This window comes from Physeter macrocephalus, chromosome 4, assembly GCF_002837175.3.
Source record: "Physeter macrocephalus isolate SW-GA chromosome 4, ASM283717v5, whole genome shotgun sequence".
In the NCBI taxonomy this organism is placed as follows: Eukaryota; Metazoa; Chordata; class Mammalia; order Artiodactyla; family Physeteridae; genus Physeter; species Physeter macrocephalus.
Genome location: NC_041217.1, coordinates 42,231,776 through 42,247,200, shown reverse-complemented (window position 1 = coordinate 42,247,200; position 15,425 = coordinate 42,231,776). Strand labels below are relative to the sequence as shown.

The 15,425-nt window shown below is 36.0% G+C and overlaps 1 protein-coding gene across 20 annotated transcripts in view; it reads right to left on the bottom strand.

Annotated features, from left to right (window-relative positions):
- The window catches only part of PRRC2C (proline rich coiled-coil 2C), a 95,239-nt gene that overhangs the window by 14,669 nt on the left and 65,145 nt on the right, over positions 1-15,425 (bottom strand). For 18 of the 20 annotated variants that reach the window (XM_007118987.4, XM_007118991.4, XM_007118989.4 and 15 more), the window contains 6 exons: positions 14,028-14,853; positions 13,523-13,608; positions 8,492-8,680; positions 8,107-8,358; positions 6,815-6,907; positions 3,327-3,428 (listed from right to left, as the gene is read on the bottom strand). In XM_007118987.4, the coding sequence (XP_007119049.2) occupies positions 3,327-3,428; positions 6,815-6,907; positions 8,107-8,358; positions 8,492-8,680; positions 13,523-13,608; positions 14,028-14,853 (1,548 nt within the window). The remainder of the gene's footprint in view (positions 1-3,326; positions 3,429-6,814; positions 6,908-8,106; positions 8,359-8,491; positions 8,681-13,522; positions 13,609-14,027; positions 14,854-15,425) is intronic. The other 2 variants (XM_007118988.4, XM_007118993.4) reach the window with 2 other exon arrangements.

Sequence of the window (15,425 nt, the reverse complement as noted above, 5' to 3'; positions counted from 1 at the left end):
TACATAAATGTGTTCCAACTATAACCTTTCAAAAACCACATATATAGATTAGGACCATAAGGCTTTCAAAGCTTTCACTTTCTCCTTTATCTCCACTCCTTTACTCAAATTGGAGGCAGTAGGCTTTAACTGTCTCTATAGAGAGCTTGGTGAAGGTTTTGGCAAACAGGTCAGTGAAATATAGTCACAGCTCTTGTATCATCTAAACATGAGTCCCTATTCCTACCAGTGAATAAGGAAATGGAAATACCATGTCCCTTTAGGACTGACTTAAGGCTCTGATTCTAGTAGGAAAGACACTAAAGGCCCTCCATTAAATATCCATTCTCTCCAGTCTTTCTTTTTAAACCAACAGTTCTCAAATGGCAAGCAACAGGTACCTTTTGTTTGGCTGTTTTATGCTCAGTGTTTTAAAAGGCAGTGTAACCAGACAGGTTTTAGGCTTGGGTACAGTAGAAACACTTCTTGTTTCACCTCCAGACCCCATCAAGCATTTCGGGTTCTGACTGCCACCATTTGTATTTGTGGCTGCTGGTTTTACCTGTAGGCTTAGTTTAATCTATCTAGAGCTGTTCAACAGATAAACAAATGCAAGCCACATATAATTTTAAATTTTCTAGTAGCCACACTTTAAAAAATAAAAATAAAGAGGTAAAACTAATTTTGGTAACATATGTTATTCAACCCAATATAGCTACAATAATAATTAAAACCTATAATCAATACAAAAATTGAGACGTTTTAATTTAAAAAATTAACATTTCAGATCCAGCATCTATTTAATTTTAAACTTACAGCACACACCTCAACTTGGATTAGCCACATTCAAGTGCTCAATAACTACATGTGGCTTGTGGATACTGAACTGGAGAGCACAGATGTAGATCCTCAACTATCCTGAGGCTCCTTGAACAGGAAAGGAACAGATAGAGAGATTCTGAAAGTTTTTAGTTCTACTAGTCAAAATACTGAGCTGAGAGGAAAAGTCTAAGATATTCTATAAAGTTCAGCTGCAATGACTTACACCAGGGTACTTTTCACAAATAAGATTTAAAAATACCACTGTTGGGAAGTTTGTAGGTCTCTGAAGTACCAATTTTAAAAATTTCAACCTGATTTTAATTTTAAGTATTTGAGAAATATCACCTATCTCCCTACTTTCCTGTTAAAACACACACTACATATAATATAACCTTTTCTTGATGGCTAATATCATTACTACAAATTCAAAACACAGGACACTTTTAGGTTTGCTTGACTCTTTCCTTTTCCTCACAATCACCTTGCTGGTTTCAAATGTATTTTATTTTAAAACAAAAGCCTTAGAGGGTAAGAAACAAAAACAAAAAACCCCCACACCACCACTTAGCAAGTTAGGCAAAATTCAATTTGCTTGTACTATCTGAGATTTTATAGCTTAGAGCAATGTTATAGACTACAATGCCTTTTACAATCAGTTTTGTTGTATGGGAAATACATAAATTATAGGTTATCAATCTTACATAATACTTAAGCCACATACAGTGGTTTCATTTCATTTCTTAAGCAGCAAGAAAATTTAGATTCTAATTTTGGAAATTCAAGGAAATGAAAAAGTATAATTACTTAACTATATTCATTTTTCCTTTTGGCAAGTATACTGTTGACAATACCCATATAATAGAAATTTCCATACTTTATAAATTACTCAAATAAAGAAAGGTGTCCAAAAATAAGTAAAAATAGATAATTGACAAGGACCTACTGTATAGCACAGGGAACTCTACTCAACATTCTGTAATAACCTATATGGGAAAAGAATCTGAAAAAGAATGGATATATGTATAGGTATAACTGAATCACTTTGCTCTACACCCAAAACTAACAAAACATTGTAAATCAACTATACTCCAATATAAAATAAAAATTAAATTAAAAAAAAGTAAAAATAAACCAGAAAAAGTCTTAAGCTAATACAATTTAATTTAAATTTACTTTAATTCAAACGTATATTATTTCTTTTTGGGGTGTTAAAAACATTAAGTGAAAGGCAATGTGGAAGGGCTTTCTGAAGAATCAACAACTGGCCTGAAAAATAATTAACGATGATAATGTATGTGCTTATGTGAAATGAGACTGCCTTAAGCAGAATAACGGTAAAAACCACATGTAAGATACAGTATGAAACACAGGTTAAGACAGTCATTCAGGTGGAAAAACAACAAAAAAGGCTGAGTAGGAACTGGCAGTAAACAGTAAAAACTGGGTTAAGATGGAGATGACACAAAGCAGAAGTGGTTGTCTTGTAAAATTTTACAGTCTCAAACTTGTATTTAAGCAGCTTCTTAAAAAGAAGTTGGGGGTATTAAAAAAAAGTTGGGGGGGGCAAGGGGACAAGTGGTCAGGAAGCTGGAGAATCAAATAGAAAGAGTCTAGAAATAAACACTGGTCACATTATAAAAAAAACTTAGTTACTCCCTCTCCTGAAGATCATCAAAAAGATTCACTGGCAACCACTGTAGCATCAGAAAGCCCTGCTCAGTAGAGGATAAATACTTGCCCAGGTTATAAAACTAAACAAACAGAACCAAAGAGATAAATAAATGCAGTTAAAAAAAAATCCTCACTTAATTCCACATCTGTACTTTTTAACCACTGACTAATCTTGAGGTGAACAACTGATTTAAAATACTCTCAAATAACTCAATTGTAAAAAAAGTATTAGTAACATAGTTCAAAATTATAAGCATTAACAGGAGATAAAAAAAAAAAAAAAAAAAGCCTAAACTTCTTGACATCAAAAAGCATGTGTTGTGTAAAATCTCTTTTGGACCGTTACTCAAAAATTATCCAACCAAAATCAAATCAAAATCACTTGTGTTAATCAATTACATCTTCATAAAATATTCTTAATTACTACATTACATTCATCCAATTCACACATGACTTAGAGGAAAGACAGAAAATAAGCATTCATACCATTATCAGTACTTAGGATAAAAAAACATGCAACACCAAGTTAGTTGTTTTCTACACAACGAATGTATCCAATAATTATTAAGATCTCTAAGAGGAACTCAGTACAAACATGAAATATAAAATGCTCTCCTGTACTTTTAAGACAAAATTCACAAGCATAATACACCTCACTTTAAATATGAGGATATCAAGTCACTGCTATGTGGTATTAGAAACTAATACAGTTTTAAGGTATAATTTGACATCATTTCTTCAGCTTAGTGTTGCTGCTTTTCACACGAAACTAGTAAAAATACCAAGAGTATTGTTAACTTATGTCCCCTTGCATGCAATAATCAAGGACCTTTAGAGATGGAGGTAGTACATACCTTGAAGGTGAGGCTGAAAGTAGTGGGAGGAACTGAAGTTAGGCTGGAGCTCTGTTGTATAGTCTCCCTCTTAGGGAGGGGGAGGGTGTTGGGCAGGGGCACCTGAAAAGTTAGGCAACACATATTATAATCTAACTAAGTCTGCTACAAAAGCCCCATTAAAGATAATGTTAATGTATTCTACGGTTATTTTCATCAGAGCAAAGAGCTGCTTAATCACACTGCATTTATAGTAACTGATAATTCTGGACATCTTAGATAAAACTTCTGTGAAGAAATACTATCTGCTTATTTATGCATAAATTGACAGAAAAAGAATGTCACAAACATAAGGTAAAAACTCAAAGGTCATGCTTCCTATATTTTAATGTATATACAAAACACCTGGGGGTGTTGTTAAATGCAGATTCTGATTCACTTGGCCTGGGGAAGGCCTGAAATTCTGCCTTTCAAACAAGCTCCCAGGTGATGCTGATGCTACTGGTCCCTGGACCATACACTGTATAGCAAAGCTCTAAGTAATATAATTTCCACCATTTACAGGACCCACAGGTTCTATGAGAAGCATTTAACATGATAGGGTAAGTATAAGAAATTATTCTCTTTACAGCAATCTAGTCAACTTATAACTAGATTCAAGAACAAAAGTAATGTTGGGAGGAAAATATATAGTATCACCCCACCTCGTTACACTAACCAAATTGCTTTGCTATAGTAAGACATGATTATGGCAAGTACTGTTAGAAACTTGAAGATACCAGAATTTCACTACTCATATCTCTTTTTTTTCCTCTAAGTCTCTGGATCTTGAGATTTTATTATGTACTACAGATACCAGAATTTCACTACTCGTATCTCTTTTTTTTCCTCTAAGTCTCTGGATCTTGAGATTTTATTATGTACTACTATATGATTGATTTGTACTACTACATGATGGTTCAGTCAGTTGTTTAAACACAATGACTGAGTTGTTGGGGGTGGGTTTAAGATAATCACTTTGTGGTACTATGGACAATCTAATGGGAGATTATTTTATAAATCTTTAAAATAGCTGCACCATAATAATCAAAAACACCACCTGCATTTAAATCTTCAAGACATTCAAGATTCAAAACAATTGTAATATTAGGTACTACAACCAATAAATATCAGCTAAGATCCTTAAAAAGTGCGTTAAGCCTCAATAAGGGAAATAAGGCTTTTTTTCAGTTTAATTTTAATTTTTTATTTTTTGGCCATGCCAGACAGCTTGTGGGATCCTAGTTCCCCGAGCAGGGATCAAACCCATGCTCCCTGCAGTGGAAGTGCAGAGTCCCAACCACTGGACCATCAGGGAATTCCCCAGTTTAATTTTTAAAAAGACAAAAGTTCTATGCATAAAATGGAGCCCCCAGACTAATTAATTAGAAAGGGACATTTCAAAAGGTCCTAAAATTTTTTCCCATGTAGGACGTTTGTTTTTAACACTATGTTGAGCTCAGAATCACCCCCAAACTCGGCACAAATAAGCAACACTGTGAAATCATTCCAAACTGATGACCTTTTATAATGCTCCCTGACCCAAACTGATCTTGTTTTCAAACATACTCTGGATACACTGCTAAAAATCAAATACAGACTATCTACTTAAACGCAACACTGGGCGCCTTCCCTTCAGTAGTCCTCTGTGTACAAGTCACTATGTTAATTAGCCTTGCAGATTAGACAGAAACTATTAAAATGCTCATATGGATATTTTCAATGAGTTTTAAGGGTTCTGAGAATAATGATCTTCCCTTCCATATTCATATTTTTTTTTTTTTTTTTTAAATTGCGGTACGCGGGCCCCTCACTGCTGTGGCCTCTCCCGTTGCGGAGCATAGGCTCCGGACGCGCAGGCTCAGCGGCCATGGCTCACGGGCCAAGCTGCTCTGCGGCATGTGGGATCTTCCCAGACCAGGGCACGAGCCCGTGTCCCCTGCATCGGCAGGCGGACTCTCAACCACTGTGCCACCAGGGAAGCCCCATATTCATATTTTATAAATTATATTTTTAGAAAAGAGTAGTTTGGCAGAAAGCATCATATACTTTCTGGAAAAGGTAACATACTCTACATTTTTCTAAAGTGAAAAAAGACAGCATGATTCAAGTATAATTAAACCTTATTGAAATGTTACTAATTCAATATTTGAGAATCCATATAGTGACATCAGGAAGTAAACTGACAGAAAGTCTTTCTGCCCTTCCCAAGTTTTCTATTACTTCCTATAAGAAGTTAAATAAACCTTTCTCCAAAAGGTCACGGGAAGAGGATTTGGCATATGAAGTGAAGCTTTATAACATAAGTTGGACAGATTACATTAATCAGCTCCAAAAGTGTTCTCTTATCACAAAGAGAAAATGTGTGTCTTCCTCCTTTCTCTCCTTTTTCCTTCAGCTGGACTACAAAAGTTGGATTAAATGATCCCTAATGCATCTCACCTAAAAGTCTATATACCTGATACTAGAGAGAAAAACAGAAAACATGGGAAAGACATTGTAATAAAAGATAATTGAAATTTTTATTCTAAAATAATAGAGTTAAAGCTTTTTAAGAGATCTTTAAATATATCTGTAAAGGTTATTTTTTTTAAAAGAAGCCTTTGTTTAATATAGAAGGTTATATTTAAAAAAGAGACCAGATGACTGCATTTCCACCATACCTGCTCTCCAAAACAAGAGCCATACATGTAACTTCTAAAATGCTCTTCTTCTTCCATGGGAGGTTACCTAACTTTTTTTTGGCTTACAATTTTTCACCTGTCAGTTAGTGAACTAGGCAAAATACTGGACTGGACTGATTTTTAACAGTCTTGAATTATAACATGGTTGCTTTGGGATACTAGAGCTAAATTTACATAACTTACTCTCGTCTTTTAACACATTTTTGAACGGAGATGTATTACCGCCACAGGTGTTAGTTTCTGCAAAAATCCCCTGATCAATAATGTGTTAATAGAGCATTTAAGGCTTTATGAAGATATACATTATAGCTCAATCTTCACAAGAGGAATGAAGTTGTTAAGGTCCAGTATAATTTTTTAAATTCAAAAAGAAACACATAAATCTTTGGTAATAATCTAATTGTCTTTTTAAGTGAATGACCTTTCACTGCATTATAAAAAGGTGTCATTTAAGAACAAAATTACCAACCAAATAAATGCTGAATCTGTAGAATGTGAAAGCTAAGAACAAAAATTCTTACCAAACCAGGTTAATAGGATTAGTACTTATGAAACCAAGCCTCAGCATCACAAGTCTGGATATTAAACATAAAGCTGATGACTTTCAGGGGAAAAACAACAACTCAGCTTTGACTATTTCCCCTAATTATATTACAGTGCTCCTAAATACAAACTTACTATCAACTTTTTCCCTGAAGAAGAGTTAAATACTGGTTTAAAGTGTGTATTAGATAACAATAGCCAGGTTCCTATTCAAACTTGCCAGATCTCAGGTTGATTACTTACATTATTAACCAAAGTATCCTCCATCTTTGCATTATTAGTAGCCACAGTGTTAGGCAGAGAGGAAGAAGGTGTAGTATAGTCTGTTACAGACTCCTGTGGAGTGGTAATAGAAAAAAATACGTTTTAAACTTAATTAAAGAGTCACTTTCTAATAACAGCCTAACAGTTGTAAAGTTGTTTTGGAAGAAAGTAGGAGAGGAGAGCAGACCTTAAGACTCAAATCTTAAAGACCAACAGTGGGATAAAACACACATGGACCTACCACATTTCAACCACTGCTGGGGTCCTATACATTTAAAAAATATACTATATAGTACTAGGAGGTTGTCAACAGTGTCAAATATTTATTTCTATGGATTTCTAAAAGAACTCTGTGTGGTTCTTATACTCAATCTATAGCTTACTTTCAACTATTGATTTTTTATTTTCTTCAAAATAAAACATGGATAAATGAATGGCAAGATCTTAGTTGTCACAGTTAATTAGGTTTTAGGATAAACTCCTTGTTTATCATCATGAATCTCTTCTTTAAACATGGCGGAATTAGATCACACAAGCTTTTCACTTTCATGCATTGAGTTGTATGGCAATTAAAAAGAGAAAAATATTCAAGCAATATGAAAGATTCCATCTACCTTTCTTCTCCATGAATACACGTTCTGGAGTGAACACCAAAATGCAGATATAAATTTGCTACTCCCACAAGTGTCAGTCCCCATAAAGTCACTCAGTGTATCTCGCCTTAATGAGTATTTCTAAAGATATGCATCTTTCATTCAATGTAGTCCCTAAATGCAAGTCAACCATTCCTCTGGTGCTCAACCAATGAAACATGATCTGTTCCAACCCTGAAAGAAAACTGGCTATACCGGAGTTACTAAAAGTTTATCTTTTAGTTTATCTTTCCTGACTTCAGAATCTCACTAGTGTGAAAGATAAGGAGGGGGGTCCGATGTAACTCCATTAACAAAGTAAAAAGTAATACAGAGCAATTCTTTCGAAGTCTATAAACACGCTGAAAAGCATTCTAATCTTGGGTAAATATTTTTTCACTTTGAACTACTCAATAGTCCAGAATTAAGTTGCCATAGAAAAATAATTTACTGTAAGGAATTTCTTTAGATCACATATGCACACCATGAAATAAAATCTTCTCTGTAAGAAATAATAACCCTTATAAGCTATAGAATTATATGCCTCAAGAAAAAAAAAAGTATTTTGTTGCTGTTTTCTCCATTCATTTTAGACGTGGTTTGCATCAACTAAACTGGTAATCACTGCACGTTGCTTACCTTCACGTTAGTGCCATATTCTGGAGATGATACTGAGATCATTGTTCCTATTTCAGTGGACATTTCTGAAACTGCTTTGGTTTCCTTTGTTGCCACAGGATCTGTACTTCTGACTGTAGCAGGGCTTGATTTCTCTTGCCCTTCTGGCTCCACCTGTTGGGCATCTTTTACTTTTCTATTTTTTAATGAACGTTCCTTTCCAATAGGACCAGGTTTATGTTCTTTGTTTTCTACTGGACTCAAATCTGGAAGCTAAATTTAATGTTTATGACAAAAACACATCATGATCAAAGACATTCATTGAAAACTAATCCAATTTTGAAACTTATTCTCCTTAAGTGTTACTGGCTTTCATACAATTATATCTGGAACATGAACTATTTACCTTCTGGGCTTTGATAGGCCCTGCCCGTGGATGCTTCTGCCGCTGTTCTTTAGGTTCAGATATTTTGTCAGTAGTTTTTTCCGAAAGCACAGGAACAATTTCATTTTCACCCCCGTTTGAAGCTGGAGCACCAAACTGAATTGTGTCAATTCCAATTTCAACTCCACTTTCTTGACTATTCTTTGTTCCCTAGTAAGAGAACATTTAAAAACTTGCTTCAGATGTGAGAGAGTGGCATGGACATATATACACTACCAAATGTAAAATAGATAGCTAGTAGTGGGAAGCAGCCGCATAGCACAGGGAGATCAGCTCCGTGCTTTGTTACCATCTAGAGGGGTGGGATAGGGAGGGTGGGAGGGAGACGCAAGAGGGAGGAGATATGGGGATATATGTTTATGTATAGCTGATTCACTTTGTTATACAGCAGAAACTAACACACCACTGTAAAGCAATTATACTCCAATAAAGGTATTAAAACAAAAACCCTCTGGTTCTATGATAAAAACTTAAAAAAAAAACTTGCTTCAAAGCAGAGTTCAAATTTGACTGAATGATTTATGTAATAGCACATATTTTAAAAGTACAATAGAAGGTTTGAAGCAATCTACAACCAACTAAGATTAACTGACCTTGGTTTATGTTTTAGGAGAACAATCCCTTAACCCTACTGATCTGTATTAGAAAACAACTGATAAAATAAAAACTAGGACAAGACTTAAGTTTTAAAGTCCTGGCTTTAAGTGCCCTGGGTTGAAGGGCAAATCAGAGTCTCAAGTTAAAACAAATGTAAAACATCATTTAAAACAAATGTAAAACAAATACAGAGAGGCACCACCAGCAAGAGATAAATGAATGAATTAATGGGGGAGCAGAAAAAAGATAGGAATTCCAGTGTCACCCACTTCTGCTTTGAAAATAAAATGAATTAATATACATGAAAGTACTTTGTGATTGGTAATGGCATGCACACACATCAGAAATTCATTCAATTAAACTGCTAATTTATGTAATATCTTCTTTGTGCTAGTTGCTGATCCAGGCAGACACTAACAATCTAACTTGCCTTATAATGGATGAAGAAAATAAACAACTAAAAAGTTAGATAAGCGATATGCAAAAATTAAAATATGGTTAAAGCATAGAAAAAGGCCCTAGGAGGTCATACTGAAACTGAATCTAAACTATAGGATTAGTGGAAGGTGTTTCTGGCAGAGCAAACATCTAGTGTAAAGGTCAGGAATTAAAAAAAACAAAACAAAAAACTAGTGAGGCTGGAACACAGCAGGTATTAGGAACAGTGGCAGAAGATGGACAAGCAGAATGTTAGATGACATGGGGTTTCTGTAAGCCTGAGGATGTTTATAACAATGTCCCCCAGTGGACATTCAAAACCACAGATAGTACTCAACAGTACACATACTGTGTTTTTTTCTTATACATACATACTGATGATAAAGTTTAATTTACAAATTAGGCACAGTAAGAGAACATCCAAATTGCCAGCCACACTATTTTTGCGCTTTGGGGCCACTATTAAGTTACGTAAGGGTTACTTGAACACAAGCACAGCAAAACTACCAACTTGATAACCAAGATGGCTACTAAATGACTAATGGGTGGGTGGGAACACTGGATTTCATGACGCTATTATTCAGAAGGGTGTGCACAATCTAAAACTTATGAACTGTTTTTTTCTGGAATTTTCCATTTAATATTTTCAGGCTGTGGTTGACTGCAGGTAACTGAAATCACAAAAACTGTACTTAACCTTTTCATGGAAGAACAAACAAAAAGACAAAAACTAGGAACAAAGTTAAACTTCAGGCCTTGGTCTTATAATCAAATCACTATTTCATATCATTTTTGCTACCCCTGAATTAAGTGTGTCAATTACTGTGTAAGGTTATTGTTATATTTATCACTATAACAATGTCAACAGTAGGAATAAGGCATGTCATTCAGATCTATTTTTAATATCTGAACATTCACTTTCAACTACAGACAAACAGTACTGATACAACTTAGAATAAACATCTGTTTTAGTCAATGTTGAAATTTTCTAGTCAGTTCAATATAAATGTACAATTAATCTTAGAAGAGAGAATGCTGCAGTACTTAATAACTGAAAGCTATTGATTTTATGTACAAAACAATTAAGAACTTATAAAGAGTTAAATGAATAGGAAAATAGTTAATGGGACTTAGAGAATGTTAGACAATTTTAGGAAGAATATTATATTCTTTGAAACAAAAAATGTCTATAAAATATACATAAGACAAGGAGAGATGATAAAATCATTCTATCCAGAAAATATAAAGAACATAAAGAGGATGAAGAAAAATATGCATGAGAAAAATGAGATACCAACAAAATATTTTGGTGCTCCAAGAGGCTGACGAAGAATATAAGCATCCTTTTAGTATTATCAACTTGTAGTAGAATGTCTACAACAAAAATCTTGCAGCTGAGAGATTATGGTCCCTGTACTTTAATGTCAATTTAAAAATCTGGACCAAACATTTTAATAAAATTATTAAACCAGTACACTCATCCAAAACAAAGAAAAGCAACTTTCTACTCCATCCTTCTCATTAGTAATGAAAAATCAACTTTCTGTACAAGAAATGCTCTAATTAATCATAATGTCAAAACAAATAGGCAGAGGGAAAATGATTAAACTGAGCATCTCAGATACAGAATCCAGTGACTCTTAATTCTATTTTTACAAAGAGTTCTCTGCAGAACTTAAAGAAATCAAAACAGATGATGAGGCCTACTCCAGACCTAAGTCAGAAAGCTAAACTGGGGGTAGGGAACAGCAGGAAGACTTCCCTGAAAGGAAAAAAGAAGAAAAAAAAAAATCTCTTTACTGTATCTTCCTTGACATTTCTCTGCTCCCCTTTTATGGCAAAACTACTCTAGGTTCTCTACACAGTCAGCCTTCCCTCAGCATCCATGGGCTCCACTGCCCTTGGATTAAAAAAAAACAAAAAAACACCAGAGAAAGTTCCAAAAAGTGAAACTTGAATTTGCTGCACACCGGCAACTATTTACATAGCATTTACATTGTATTAGGTAGTACAAGTAATCTAGAGATAAATATATGCAAATACCGTGCCATTTTATACAAGAGACTTGAGCATCATTGGACTCTGGTATCTATGGGGGATCTTAGAACCAATCCCGCTGCAATACTGAGGGACGACTGTACTCACCTTTTCTCCCATTTTCTCTTAAATTCACACTAACCAGGCTTTTGCACCAAGTGCTCCACCAACATTGTTTTTGTCAAAGTCACCAGTGACCTCCACATTGTTAAGGCCAACTATCAATTCTCAGTGTCTGTCTTACTTGACCTTCCAGAAGCATTTGACACACTTGATTTATCCCTCTTTAAACTCATCTTTCACTTGGATTCCAGGACACTTTTCTCATCACTTAGCTTCTCCATCTCCCGCAACTCCCTGAGTTAGGACTCGGTTTTTGATTCTCTTCTTTTTCTAACTACTTTTATAACTCATTCTCCCTTCGTGACCTCAACCAACCTCATCACTTAAGCACCATCTAATGACTTACAAATTTATGTAGTCAAACTAGACTATCTTCTCTGAACTACAAATTCTTATATTCAACTACCTACTTGACATTTCCACTTAGATGTGTAATAAACATCTTAAATCTAACAAGTTCAAAACTGAATTCCCTGATTTTCTTCCCCAATGATGATTCATTTTACAGCTTCCCAATCTCAACTGATGGGAACTCTATCCCTTTTGTTGCTCAAGTCAAAAGCTTTGGAGATAACTGACTCCCTTTTCTCACATACCACATTTAATTCATCAGTAAATTTATGAGCTCTATCTTCAAATACCCAGAAACCAACCATTTCTCATCACTTTTAATGTCACTTTACTGGTTTAAGCTATCATCATTTGATCATTGCAACAGCATCTTACCATCTATTCTTTGCTCTCACAGACTGTTCTTAACAGACTACTTAGAATAGTCTTTTAAAAAGTCAGATGCTGTCACTCTTTTCTCAAAACTATCTACTGTCTTCCTACCATGCCCGAAGTCCCTACCAGATCCTCCACCTGTTATCTTTCCAACCTCATCTGTTCTCTTTTCATCCCTTACTTCAATCCAGCCATATGGACCTCTTCAAACACACCAGGCATGCTCCTGTGTTAGGGTTTCGTATTTACTATTCTCTGAACCAGGAATTCACTTTTCCTCAGACAACTGAATAGCATGCTCTCTTACCTCCCTCAAGTCTTTAATTCAAGTGTCACCTAAGTAGCCTTTTCTGCCTACCCTATTTTAAGCTGTCTCCACACCCCTTGGGAAATTCCTTATACACCTTCCTTGCTTTTGCTTTTCTCCTCAGCACTGATCACCATTTAACATTCTATGTGTTATTTATTGTTGGTTCTCCCCAACTACAATGGAAGCCCCATGAGCACGGGGCTTTTATTCTGTTTTCACACCACCACCCACTTTTTCTAAGGCCACAGGTTAGGACAGTGCCTGATACAACACAAGTGCTCAATAAATGTTTGTTCAATGAATGAAGAATTGCTGGCCTAAATAGCCAATTACCAATACTGCGTGTTTGAGAAATTACGTTAGAACAACCTCCCAGAAACTCTGCTTCTAAGTAATTATACTGATTATTCAAACATGCATATCATTAAAAACACAGAACAGTCCAGAAAATAGTAATTGCACTTATACTCTCTGTGTCACAAAGCTAGAACTTTTAAAATGTTAACTTTAATATGTTTAAAGGTGAGAAGCAGCTTATAACTGTTGAGATTCAGTAGCATTAACATCACTTGGGAACTTATTAGAAATGTACTCAGGCCTTAGCCCAGATCTAATGAATCAGAAACTCTGGGCATGGGTCCCAGCAATCTACTTTAATAAGCTCACCAGGTGATTCTGATGCATGCCAATGTTTGAGAAACTGTTTTAAGGAAACTCTGCCACATTAACCCCACAAAAGCCATTATTAAGTCTGTTCCTACCTCTGATGAAGTAGCTGATCCAAATGATGTTAGGGGCTTATTCCATGCACTGACTGAAGGTGGCTGTGGTGGACTAATGGGACCTACTGAGAAGGAGAAGCCACAGGAAATATGAGCATTAAAATTTAGAGGCTAATAATCTTTAATCCATTTAACCCTTTCTTTTAATGGTAGCTAGATAATAAAACAATGACTTTTCACGTGGTATATAATACTTAAAGAGATTCTTGCATACCAAAATAAATATAATCTCCTCCAAAACATTGTACTATTGTTTTATCAACACAAACTTGTGTCCCCAAAATATGGCTGTTAAAAATATAACACACTTGTCTTAGAAACAAAGGTTTTAAGAAAGGAAGCTAAGAAAAGATTATTGTTACTGCTTCCTACTGAGAAAAAAGAAATGCCTAGAAAAAAACATACTGAGTATATAAATAAAATTGAAAACAAACCCCCAATTCCCATGCCATTTCCCACCCCTCACTTCTTGTTGCACACTTACATTTCTTAGAGATGTCATTCAACACAGCTGGTGGGGCCACCTTGTTATCCCATAATTCAGTTGTAAGAGTGCCATGTGATTGTGGGGTCTGGATGGGTTTTCCTGTGGCTACATAATCTGTGCCATTAGGTGTCTGAGCTGAAGGTAGTCTAATTGAAGGAGGTGGTTGTTTTGAAGACTGTGTTGTAGTCTGTAGTGGACTCTGGACTGGTTTGTGAGTCTGTCCCTGAGTCTGGGCTGGGGCAGTAGGGGCTGGGACTGAGACTTGGACTAGGGCAGGGGTTGGGGCTGGGGCTGGGGCTGGGATTGAGGCAGGGACAGTCGGGGCTGAGGTGGGGGCAGCTGGGGCTGAGGTGGCTGGAGGTGGAGCTGAAGCTGGTGATAGAGCTGAAGCAAGGATGGGAATAGAGGCTGAGGCAAGGATGGTGACAGAGGCTGGGGTGGAAGCGGAGGCAAGGATTGGGGTTGGAGCTGGAGCTGGAGAAGAGGCTGTGGCTGTAATTGAGGTGGAGGCTGGAACTGGAGCTGAGGCTGAGGCTAAGGTTGGGAGTGGAGCTGAGGTGGAGGTAAAGACTGGGACTGCAGCTGGGGCTGGAACTGGAGCCGAGGGTGATGCTAGAACTGGAGCTGGGGTTGAGGCTGGAACTGGAGCTGAGGCTGTCGCTGGACCTGGAGCTGAGGTTGAACCTGGACCTGGAACTGAGGCTAGAGCTAAAGCTGGAAGCTGTGCTTGCTGGGTTCCCGTAGCCTGTTTTTTGGCAAATCTTGGCGGGAGCTTAGAAGTCTGACTTCTTCCTTTTTCATTTGCATTCTTTTTATTCCAGACCTTTAAAAATTTGCAGGAATCATTTGTGTCAGTAACACAGCTGAAAGTAATAGTTCGTACACAGACATTCCAACAAAGCTATCTACTGCTAATTTAGCTCCTTTACTTTACAAAATAGCTACTTGATAGAATAAAAACATCAAGGTTGCCAATGAGATTTTAAATTACAAGATGCTATAGGGGAAAAAAGACAAATATGTATTATATATTCTTGATATACAGGTCCACAATCTCTTTTCCACTATTCTGAAATTACGGAAATTCACACTAAATTCATTTGGCAGCAAAATCTGACCCCAACTGACAAAAAATTACTGACTTAACTCATGTTTGCCACAGAAGCATTAATCCTGGGAGTGTTGCTAGGTATTATGCTATATAAAATACGCACTAATGTATCTTCCTAAACAATAATAACAAATAAATGACTTCTGAAAATATCTAGTCCCAAGAATTATATTCAATTAAACTAAATATTACCATCCACATAGGATTTTTACAGTGTTTCCTGCTTTTAAGCCCTCTCATCTGTTAGGGCTCTTTATCGCTATGACCCATGTGCTCTATTTATT